At 48.9% G+C, this 12,282-nt stretch overlaps 1 protein-coding gene across 1 annotated transcript in view; it reads right to left on the reverse strand.

The window, feature by feature from the left end:
* LOC124613330 (hemicentin-2-like) overlaps positions 1 to 12,282 on the reverse strand; it is a 793,017-nt gene that overhangs the window by 14,655 nt on the left and 766,080 nt on the right. The window contains exon 15 of the mRNA XM_047142026.1: positions 11,441 to 11,526. Within this exon, the coding sequence (XP_046997982.1) occupies positions 11,441 to 11,526 (86 nt within the window). The remainder of the gene's footprint in view (positions 1 to 11,440; positions 11,527 to 12,282) is intronic.

A 12,282-nucleotide genomic window follows, 5' to 3' on the forward strand; every position in this document is an offset into this window, starting at 1 on the left:
AGCGATGTTCACCAATTATGGATTAAAGTTAAGTATTCCAGAAGCTACGTACCTTTTTTGCTAGTCTCTATTCCTTTAACTGTTCCAGACCTCACGCCAGCCTGCGTGAGCTTAAACGCGGGCCTTTCAGCTTCCTCTCATAGTGGCTTGGCTGCCATGCCAAGTCACAACAGTTTGGCGACGAGAATTCTGCGTTCGTACCTATATTGATTTACTTGTGTCTTGGCTTCGCCACAATCTCCAGATGTACTGTCCGAATTTTATCGCTTGCAGAATCAGCAGACGCAGGCCTTACTGGATGCCCTTGGACAGCTGGTCCAGGGTCAACGTGCAATGCAAAACGATGCGGCCGCCGCCACTCCACCGCTCCCGCAGCCACAACACGCAGTTGCAACACCTTTTCGTCCTTTTGATGCGGCACTGGAAAGCTGGACAGAGTGGTCACGCCAATTTGGATTCCATTTCCTACAGAATTCAAGGTAATGAGCGCAGCCTTTTTTGTTAGCATCCGTAGGCGTCCAGACGTACCGTGTGATAGTGAAATTATTTCCCCGACGCGACGTAGCAACTCTGTCCTACGACGAAATTTTATCTGCATTAGATGCGTATTTCAAAGAATCAGTCAATGTAGTTGTAAAAAGGTATACCTTCTTTAGTACAAAACGTATGGCCGGTCAAACTAATAGGGAGTGGGTTGCAACCTTGCAAGGCCTTACTAGGGATTGTGCTTTTGAGTGTCAATGTGGCCTCCCTTATTCAGATACTATGGTACGTGATGCAATTGCTCAGAACGTTTCTGATGTTCATATCAGGGAACAGATTTTGAAACTAGTCAATCCCTCCCTTCAACAAGTGATGGACATATTGGATCGGCAAGACACACTTGACTTTGCTCACGAATCATTTGAAACTTCACCAGCCGTGTGTCACATTAACCGGCCCCTGGGCGAGCTAAACGGAACAGTAAACAGCCCTCGCGCTCGTCCGCGTAGCTGCCGCCAAGCTCTCAGCCACGTGTGCCGCGCAAGCAGGCAAATTCAGTGCTAAAATCATGCCCGCGGTGTGCTACTAGGGCCGGCCGAAGTGGCCGAGCGGTTAAAGGCGCTGCAGTCTGGAACCGCAAGACCGCTACGGTCGCAGGTTCGAATCCTACCTCGGGCATGGATGTTTGTGATGTCCTTAGGTTAGTTAGGTGTAACTAGTTCTAAGTTCTAGGGGACCAATGACCTCAGAAGTTGAGTCCCATGGTGCTCAGAGCCATTTGAACCATTTTTTGTGCTACTAGACATTCGCGTGAGAATTGCCCGTCACGCCAGGCTATTTGCTTTTTCTGTAATAAAAGAAGGACATGTTCAAAGTGTTTGCCAGAAAAAGCTCAGAACGGACACTCACAACCATTCCAGGCCCTTTGCTTCGCGCCGGAATCGGAATCGGAATCGAACCCAGAATACTCAGGCTCGTGAACCTTCGCCCATGGACATTCATGTAGTTCATTCCACTCCGCCCAGTGCCACTCTCTCTAACAGTGACTGTGTTCGTCCCACAAATAGTGTGCGTCGACATCGCCGGAAATCCCGTCAAGTCGCAAGTGATTCTGTACCAGTGTCAGTTCACGTTGCACGAGACAGTCGCTCTTGTCGTCAGCAGAATTTGAAGCAGCTACAGAGTGTGCTGGGAAAAATCAATTACTACCATAAATATGTGCGCCACGCCTCCTCCCTTTCAGCTCCGCTTCATCGCTCACGCTGTAAAGGTGTTCCGTTCGTCTGGACGACGGAATGCGAACGCGCCTTTCGCCAGTTGAAATCGGCTTTGCTTTCCAACACTTGCCTTACGCCATTCGATCCCCGGAAGCCCCTTTTGTTGATGGTGGATGCATCGGATTTCGGGATCGGTGCTGTGCTTGCGCACAAAGATGGATCGCACGATCGCCCTATTGCCTTTGCGTCCAAATTGCTCTCGTCTGCGCAAAGACATTATTCACAGATCGAGAAAGAAGCATTGGCTCTCGTATTTGGTGTTACAAAGTTTCACGATTTCTTACCATCATCACAGACCCCAAACATTTGACATCGCTTTTTCATCCGACCAAGCCTGTGCCTCCACGTACAGCGCAGAAATTTATTCGCTGGTCTATTTTCCTCTCGCAGTACCGCTACGATATCTTGTATCGGTCCACTGCTAAGCACGGAAACGCCGATGCGTTGTCCCATTTGCCTGTTGCTGAGGATAGAGCATTCAATTCCTCCGAACTTGCTTGCATGTTCATTGATTCGGAAACCGATGACGTGGTCGAATCGTTTCCGATTGATTTTCGTCGTGTAGCTACAGCCACAGCTGCTGACCCTGTCCTTGCTACCGTTCTGCGTTTTGTTGCTACGCAATGGCCCTTGTCAAAATCACGGATCGAGGATCCGTTGGTTCGCCGACTTTTTGCTCACAAGGAGAGACTTTTTGTACGACGTGGTGTTTTGCTGTTGCGTTCTGATAATGATCAGTCCAGGGTCGTGGTCCCACGTTCGTTACAGTCCTCTGTCTTACGGCTTCTCCACCAAGGACATTGGGGTATAGTGCGAACGAAACAACTTGCTCGTCAGCACTGTACTTGGTTCGGAATCGATGCTGCGGTTACGAATGTGTGCTCTTCTTGCATGGCGTGTGCCGAACAACAATCCGCACCACCACGGAAATTCTTTGCATGTCCGAAAGCCACTACCCCTTGGCAACGCTTACACATCGATTTTGCTGGTCCATTCTGGAATGCTCGATGGTTGGTTGTGGTAGATTCATTCAGTAATTTTCCTTTTGTTGTCCGGATGTCTTCCACGACGTCTTCTGCCACCATCCAAACGTTATCCGCTATCTTTTGCATTGAAGGTCTTCCACAGACTATTGTTTCCGACAATGGCCCACAATTCATGTCTGCAGAATTTCAGTCATTCTGCAAGGCCAATGGTATTCAACATCTGCCGTCCGCGCCGTTTTCGCTGCAGTCAAACGGTGCCGCTGAACGATTGGTCAGGACTTTCAAGTCACAGATGTTGAAGTTGAAAGAGTCTCATTCTCGGGAGAACGCGTTATTGCTCTTTTTGTCCACGTATCGCTGTCAGCCTCGAGATGGTCGCTCGCCGGCTGAGTTGCTTCACGGTCGCCCTCATCGCACCTTGATGTCTTTGCTACATCCGCCGCATCAGGTTCCTGTGCAGCGGCAGACACCTGGTTTTGCCCCAGGCGACGTTGTATACTATCGCAACTATCGAGGTTCACGGCGTTGGCTTGCAGGGCGCATTCTTCGCTGCCTCGGCCGCGTTATGTATCTGGTTTTGGGGGCCTCTCGTGAGGTGCGTCGGCATCTCAATCAGCTGCGCCTCTGTCGTCGCACGGGTTCTGCCGCTCCCCGTCTGCTTTCAGCGACGGTGCCGTCCGGTCAGCGCCCTGGGGACGCATCTTCTGGCTCGCCTCATCCCCGGGTGTTACCGACGCTGCCTTCCATTTTGCCCCATGGCGACGCGCCGCCGCCTGTTCTCCCGCCGGCGACGCCCGCAGTGGACGCGTCGCTGCAACCGTCGGGCGCCTCCCTGGGTCACGCGCCGCCGATCGCTTCCCGTGACCAGCTGTCCTCCGACATGGAACTCTTGCCCGCTCCGGACCACATGGCGTCTTCGCCCGTCTGGTGCCCCGACCCGATGGAGGTCGACCCTTCGGCCGCCCCTGTCTCTTTACGGGCGCATACACCGCATGTTGGCGTGCACCCTGGACTAGGTTTTCAGGCGTTTCCTAGCTACCCTCGGACCGAATGGCAGGGTGCGGGTGGCACAGCCTCGCCTGTTGTTAGGCTCCCCACCTCGTCGCATACGTCAACATGGGGTCCTCCCCACGGCGGGCGGAAGCCTTATAACACAACCGTACGCCGATTTGCCGGGGGAGGAATGTGGTGTCACCGCCAGACACCACACTTGCTAGGTGGAAGCCTTTAAATCGGCCGCGGTCCGTTAGTATACGTCGGACACGCGTGTCGCCACTGTCAGTGATTGCAGACCGAGCGCCGCCACACGGCAGGTCTAGAGAGACGTCCTAGCACTCGCCCCAGTTGTACAGCCGACTTTGCTAGCGATGGTTCACTGACAAATTACGCTCTCATTTGCCGAGACGATAGTTAGCATAGCCTTCAGTTACGTCATTTGCTACGACCTAGCAAGGCGCCATTATCATTTGCTATTTATCTTGTGATGCATGTACCGTCAGAGCGATGTTCACCAATTATGGATTAAAGTTAAGTATTCCAGAAGCTACGTACCTTTTTTGCTAGTCTCTATTCCTTTAACTGTTCCAGACCTCACGCCAGCCTGCGTGAGCTTAAACGCGTGCCTTTCGGCTTCCTCTCATAGTGGCTTGGCTGTCTTGCCAAGTCACAACAAGATAAGCCTCTACACCCTTACATTTGTCCTCTAGCCATCCCTGCTTAGCCATTTTGCACTTCCTGTCAATCTCATTTTTGAGACGTTAGTATTCCTTTTTGCCTGCTTCATTAACTGCATTTTTATATTTTCTCCTTTCATCAATTAAATTCAGTTATGTTATCCATTTTCGTTAGACAGTATCGCAGGTGTTTTCGTAAATTACAGTGCAGGAATTACTGCATTTAACTTGTGGAAGGTTGCAGTATTTCTTATAGTGGAATAAGACGGTCATTGCCTTTGTGTAACTTGTTAGCAGTTACCTACAGAAACACTATCCGGGCATGCACTTCTTCCTCCGAAATACATCGAAGGCCACGAATATCTTTCGTCAGGGCTCCAAAAATATCGAAACCGCAAGGGGAGAGATTGGCGCTGTATGGAGAAGATTTAGGGGTTTCTCAGTGAGACTTCTGTGGCTAACTTGAAACAACGTTGAGAAAACGTGGTCTAGCATTACCCTCCCGAGAATGATGACAACCTTCAACATTTCTAGGCGTTTGGATTTGATGGGTCGCTTCAATTCGTGGAAAGTGTCTACGCAACACAGTGCGGTAATTTTGGCGCCTTGTTCCGGAAATTCAATGAGCAGCGTGCCCTTTAAGTCAGGATTTCACAGAGCTGGTGTGCGGGATAATGCCCGCCCACATGTTGCGAAGCCATAACGCTTACTCCATACAATCCCGATCTCTCCCGACACAGTTTCCATATTTTTGAGCCCTGAAGAAAGACATAAGACGCTGTCGATTTCCTTCGGACGAAGAGGAGCACGCCAGGGTAGAATTATGTTTCCGTAGGCAACGTTTTACAATGAAGGCACTAACCGTCTTGTGTCGCTGCGGGGACAAATTAATAAACAGTTATGGCGATTTCTTTGGAAATAACAAGAATTTCACTTACTGTTTTTCGTCTGTTTAGTTTTCATTTAACTGACCCTTATACACCGCCGAAAAAAAGTGTTACGGTGTTGGTACTCCCTTTTAGATGCTTCCAATTCACTCAAGCTGTATTGCCCCCTCAGTGCGTATGGTGTTCATGAAACAATTAAACGTTTACAGATCAATACCACAAGCCCTCTGAGGTACCAGGTATCGACCCGTACCGGACCACTCATATAGGTACGTGGTGTAGCCTCCACAGGCGGCAATAAACGTATTGACGCTGGCATCCAGTCCATAGTACAGATGGCGAATAGTGTGCTGGGTTACGTTATTCCACGCCTACTCGACCTGTACACGTTGTTCCCTAAGGGTTGCCTAGTCACACTGGCCATCTCTCGTCCTCTATCATCGCCCATGTGCTACACTGGAAACAAGTCTGGAGATTGTGCTGGCCAGGGAAGCTGATGCACATCTTGCGAAGCACGTTAAGTTTCACAGACAGTGTGCGAACGTACATTATCCTGTTGGAACAACACATCACCTCCCTCTTGCAAGAACAGCAAAAGAACGAGCCTAACAACATTCGACATGTCCCGATCGCTGGTTAGTGTCCCTTCCAGAAACACCAAAGGTGAATGAAACTTGTAGCTTACCACAGCCCAGAACATAACGCCAGGTGTAACTCTTCAGGCTTTCCCGGCTAGATCTTGACATGTGGAATAATCGGGTCTACTGCCGGATATTTGTGTCGCTCTGGCACAATATTTCGCCCACGTAACTCGTTGCAATCTTCAGGTGCTACCTGAGACTGCTGTATTGGAGGATCTTGTCCAGTATTTATGCCCAGGGGGCGCTGGGTGCTCTCTTTGCCATCCACGCCCGCCTGGCGCTGCTTGTAAGATGTCTCTTCCCCGGTGCTTCCTCGGACATCGCGCCCGACTTGGTCGCCATCTGTTGCAGCTCTCTGAGGCCCGTCCTGTGTCGGGCGTTCCATTCGCGGTCCGCCTGGTGCTGCTCCTGAGGTTTCCGGCCTTCCCTGGTGCTCTCGCGGACGTCCGAGGAAGCACTGGGGAAGAGACACCACCTTACAAGCAGCACCAGGCGGGCGCGGACAGCAAAGAGAACACCCAGCACCCTCTGGGCCTAAATACTGGACAAGATCCTCCAACACGGCAGTCTCAGGTAGCACCTGAAGAAGGCAACGAGTTACGTGGCCGAAATATTGTGCCAGAGCGACACAAACATCCGGCAGTAGACCCAATTATTCCACATGTCATAACGCCAGGTGTTGGGCCAGTGTGTCTTGGACAGAAGCACCCTACGAGACAGGGCTCACCAGATCTACGTCGTACGCCTTAACGACCATCATTTGCGTGCAGGCAGAATTCGCTTTCATCGCCGAAAGCTACTCCATTTTCCAAGTGATTATCTGATGGCACCAGTCAAACCGAGCACGTCTATGCGGTGGCGTGATTGGAAGATGGGCTAGAGGTATGCGTGCCCGTAGTCGCACTGCTAATAACCGGATCACAACAGTTCTTGTTGACACGTCCAGCCTTTCAAGCCCTCTTATTTGTGCTGCGGTAGCTGTATGATCTGCCACTACTACCCTTACAATACGACGATCCTTGCGGGCGTCTCTGTTGCATTGACGCTCAGAACCTCGTCTGCGGGTGTGAGCCATTCCACGAGACTACTGATACTACGAGGGTAATCCCAAAAGTAAGGTCTCCTATTTTTTTATGAGTACATAGACCTGTTTCCTTCTAAAATGGGTTACATCAGTTTACAGCTTGAACATTTAACTATTTTTCTGCATAATCACCATTTCTGTCGATGCATTTTTGTAGACACTGTGGCAGTTTGGCTCTAAATGGTTCAAATGGCTCTGAGCACTATGCGACTTAACTTCTGAGGTCATCAGTCGCCTAGAACTTAGAACTAATTAAACCTAACTAACCTAAGGACATCACACACATTCATGCCCGAGGCAGGATTCGAACCTGCGACCGTAGCGGTCACGCGGTTCCAGACTGAAGCGCCTTTAACCGCACGGCCACACCGGCCGGCCTGTGGCAGTTTTTGTATGCTCATGTCACACCAGCTCGCCGCCATGCTGTTCAGAAAGTAACGAACCTCTTCTTTCATCTCGTCGTCGGAGCTGAATCGCTTTCTGGCCAAATATTCTTTTAACTAAGGGAACAAGTGATAGTCACTAGGTGCCAACTCATCAGTATAGAGTGGGTGGGTGACTATGTTCCACTGAAACTGTTGTAGGAGAGAAGCGGTTTACCGAACGATGTGTGGGCAAGCGTTGTCGAGGAGAATGTGTACGCCCTTGCTCAACATTCCTTTTCTCTGGTTCTGAATTGCCCGTTTGAGTTTTTTCAGATTCTCACAGTACCTGTCACCGTTAACTGTGGTCCCAGTAGGCATAAAGTCGACCAATAATACCCCTTTCCGATCCCAAAAAAGGTTGTCATGACTTTATCGGCAGACTGTGTTTGTTTGAATTTCCGCGGCTTTCGCGAAGAAGGATGCCGCCTCTGGCGTGATTGTTGCTTGGTCTCAGGTGTAAAGTGGTATGCCCAGGTTTCGTCACCCGTGACGATTGAACATGAAAGTTGTCCTGTTCAGCTGCAAGGCGGTAAAGAAATGCGCGGGAAGCGTCAACTCGTTGCCGCGTGTGGTTCTGAGTCAGCATGCGTGGCTCCCACCTTGCACACACCTTCCGGTAGTTCAATGCTTCCGTTAAAATTCTGTGAGCGGTGCTTCGAGAAACCTCAGGAACCAACGTGCAGAAATCATCCAGGGTGATCCGCCGATCATCACGCATGCTTTGCTCAACCTTCAACACTGTCTCCACAGAAATCGATGGTCTCCCGCAGCTTTGTTCGTCGTGAATTTCGGTCCGACCAGCTGCAAACGCTCTACACCTCTTACGAACATTTTTTATATCCGTGCATGACTCACCATACACTTCCGTTAATTGGTAATGGATTTCAATCGGCGCAGTGCCCTTTGCGTTGAAAACCGAATAACTGCGCGCAATACGCACTTGGCGGTAACATCCAACAGGAGCTCCATTCTCAATGGCTGCCAAGCCAAGACTGAGCGCCTCAGCCCGGCGTGCGCATGTTTACACACTGCGCGTGGATCACTCTTCATAACAGTGTGACCAACTGCCACACGAACAGAGTTCTGTACACATAAAGAAAAAAAGGAGATCTTACTTTCGAGATTAACCTCGTATCGTCGTTGCACAACCCACGCAACACGTCCAACTTGTGTGGCAGTTCTCCAAACGGACCATCCCGCCACTCGGAAGGACACTATTTGACCACTTTGAGGCTCGATCAGGTGGCTGTAGGAAGCATGGGTGAGTCTCAGTGGCACAGTGCCCTACTTGCTTCACATGATTCACCATACTGAGTTTTCTAGCTGTGAGCATTCCCTATTAAAAGATAGACAAAGATGGCGCTTGATAGCTATGCTAGTACGCTACCTGTTAGTAGATGACGGTGAAACCATTATCAGTACATCTACTATGCCCCAGGTACCGTTATCGACTCAAAATCAACGTTGTGTATGAAGCTGTACTAATTTTTTATGCGACAGTGTATGCTGTTCGATCGTTTCAAAAGATTTTTCTTCGAAACAAAGTTCTTCCTCAACTGTGTGCTGGGAATGTACCACCTATAGTCCATCGCCTTACGCTGATTTCCGAGGGAAAGAAAACGAAGACATATATTTCTTTTTTCTTTTCCATTGCTGGTAAAAGCATAATAATTGTGAGAAGTTTGTAATGGTACAAGTCATGGTTTAGAAACGTTCGTGATAGTTCATTCTTATCATTCTCAAATTCTCGGAGGGATTCGAGGCGAGAACTACAGTAATGAAAGTGAAATGGGCGGTCTAATCTTGGAGATAAGACGGAGGCACGCCAGGCGGTCGTTCCCCGGCGCCGCTATCTGGAATGAAACATTTAGGAGAGGCGCGGCCGACAGGAAATCGAAGCGTCCAGGGACGGACGCGATGTTGACCCGCCATCAATAGTTGAAGCGCTGGGCGCAGTGCGTGCGCCCGTCTCTGGGCCCCGCGAGGTGCAAACCGTGAGCGTGTCACGTCCCGCAGGGCTTCCCGAAATGTCGCGGGCCGGGATTGCGCCAACTCGCCCACTGTCTGCTGTCTGACTGGATTTGTGTAGTGCCAACTGCGAAGTACGGAGAAGGTGGTGTTACGGTGTGGTGGTGTTTTTCGTAATTAGAGTGTAGAAAATCCAAGAATATGTAAATATTTTACAACAGTGTGTACTGTGTACGGAAGAGGAACAGTTCGCGGAAAGTGCACCATGTCATAAAGAAGCAGCATCTGTGTGGCAACGGTTTTTGGACAAGAACATGGACTGACCTGCCCAAAATCCCAACCTGAACCAGCTGGAATATCCTCAGGTCAGAACCTCGGTTCCAATGTCCCTAATCACCTTCTCTGATTTCGCATTCTGAGGAAAAATAAGCAGGCATGCCTCCACAGACATTCAGAAACCTGATTGAAAGTGTTCACTGCAGAATTAAAACCGTTACAAAGGCGAAGGTGGACGCACTCCATATCAGGGGTCTCCAAACTTTTTAGTCCGCAGGCCACATTGACTCCTCCACGAAGTCAGAAGGGCCAAGATCTACCTAGTGGGATTAAAGCACCCTAGCACTCCACGATCACCGTAATGTAAGGTTAAAGGAAAGATGAAATCGCAAAAGTCCAAGGTTGTGGGAATAGCTAGCAGTGAAACGAACTACGATTTTTATTTAATTACATAATTTTGATTGGTGGACGTACCTGACCGAAATTCTGGCGTATTTTACTCTGGCGAATTCCACCGACAAAAAAGTATGTCATTGCACATTCTTCACGAAAGCGTCCTGCAAAGTTAACGAAATCTCAAAATCATTGTTAGCAACGCTTTTACTGCAAGACGTAACAGAGGTAGGGTATGTCAACGCATTGTTATTTCAAGCGGCGCAACAATAAGTTTAGTTATGCAGTCTTGTAGCGAGTAGCAGAGCCAATGTCGCGGTGTATTGGTCGGGATAGGCCTCGAAACACAATTGTTGGCAGTGTAGGTTCCACCTCAAATATTTGGTGGGCCGGACACCGGGGATGTCCGGCAAGCTAACGCGGGCCGGTTTGCCGGCTCTCGCGGACCGGTTTCGGCCCGCGGGCCGTAGTTTGGAGACCCCTGCTCCATATATCAACGGCCAGTAACAAATATCCGCAAACTTTTCATCAGGTTCTGTGTAAGGAGACTGTTGGCAGTTCTGAAGTAGGAAATAGGATTAACCAAATGAAAATGTAAATTTATTCATCCAGGACGAAGTTGTCAAAGGACATCGGAAAAAGGTCACATCACCTTATAAACTTTTTTGACTTTTCCCACACCTGTTCGTAAGGTGACCCTTGCCTGGAAATGAAGCGCAGGAAACTAATTAGAACATTGCTTAAAAACTATGTTGGAACCAAGCGGCTCCAATTGAAGTGCAGGTACTCACAGCGGTTCTGCGTCGGCTGCAGGTATCATATGGCAGTGAAACGTGATAGATACGCTAATGTGTTAGTGCCGAACCGATTTAGGCTGGGAAAAAAATAGTTGAAATTTTGGCCACCAGGTGCACTATGACCGCAAGAAAGCCGTATAGAAATGTGGCAAACGTAATAGATTACAAAAGAACATGAGCAGAAAAGGTCAAACAAGCGAGAAAGGTGTAAAATTAATTTGTTCAATACGAGCACCGGAGACGTCGACAAGATGCTATACAGCACCAGATTTACATCTGGTGGCCACACCTGGAACTAATTTTTTTTTTTCAGCGGAAATCGGTTTGGCATTAACGCATTAAGAGAGACCAAGTTTCGGTGTCATACGATAATGGCGGCTCATACTGGATCTTTGTGAGTAGCTGCACTTTAATTGTAACCACTCGGTAGATAGCGATAACACGAGAGGATTCCCTCAGCGAATCTCACCAAGAGAGCCAATACTGACATTTTTTCGTGATTATCTGATGCGCCCTTCATAAGCTGGAAATCAGAGTGGTGGGTACTTACAATGGCTTCCGAATCTGGCGGGTTGCTGTGCCGCAAGCTCGGGTCCTGTCTACGAGACGCCGCGTCTGCCAGTACCGAATCCGCAGCTGAAACAAAGGAAGACACTCTTTGCTCTCAAGTAGTACTATCAGCGTAGTACGCCTCACTCCTGATCTAACCATAGATAGTGGAAGTGTAAGTACTGTCTGCAAAAGTGTAGGTGTTCTGCATTTAACATGCAACGAGGCCGAGAGGCTATTGTCGTTTTATGGTTCCAAGAAACATCTCCGATGACATTCGCAGCATCTCTCTGCCTCTCTCTCTCTCTCTCTCTCTCTCTCTCTCTCTCTCTCTCTTACACAAACACACACGCACACACACACACACACACACACACACACACACACACAGTCACACGCGCACGCACTTACACAAACACATTCTCTCTCATAGGTAAGTGCAAGGGCAAACGGAAGGTGAACACTCAAGCACACAAAAAAAGACTATTTTTCGCTATAAGTATGATTACTGTAATTACCAGACAATACTTTAACCGCACAGCCAAACTTTTCATTTGATAATCGTTTTATTTTATTTTTTTATTCATATCTTTTTTACGAATATCGTCATTTATGAAACAAATCATTTTGTGGTCGATAGGTATTGTTTAGTAGGTGCCAGGGTGCAAGGAACGACGAGAAAAGGCTGCCTATTCTATGGATATTTGTAGTTTCTGAACCGATTCGGAAGAGATGGAGGACCTTATGTCTACCGAAAGGTAGTTAGAGTACTGATATAGGAGTCCATTCATTACTCTCAGTAACGATACGAAGGTCATAACTAAAACAGTTGCATAGTCGTCT

Source organism: Schistocerca americana, chromosome 4, assembly GCF_021461395.2.
Source record: "Schistocerca americana isolate TAMUIC-IGC-003095 chromosome 4, iqSchAmer2.1, whole genome shotgun sequence".
Lineage (NCBI taxonomy): Eukaryota > Metazoa > Arthropoda > Insecta > Orthoptera > Acrididae > Schistocerca > Schistocerca americana.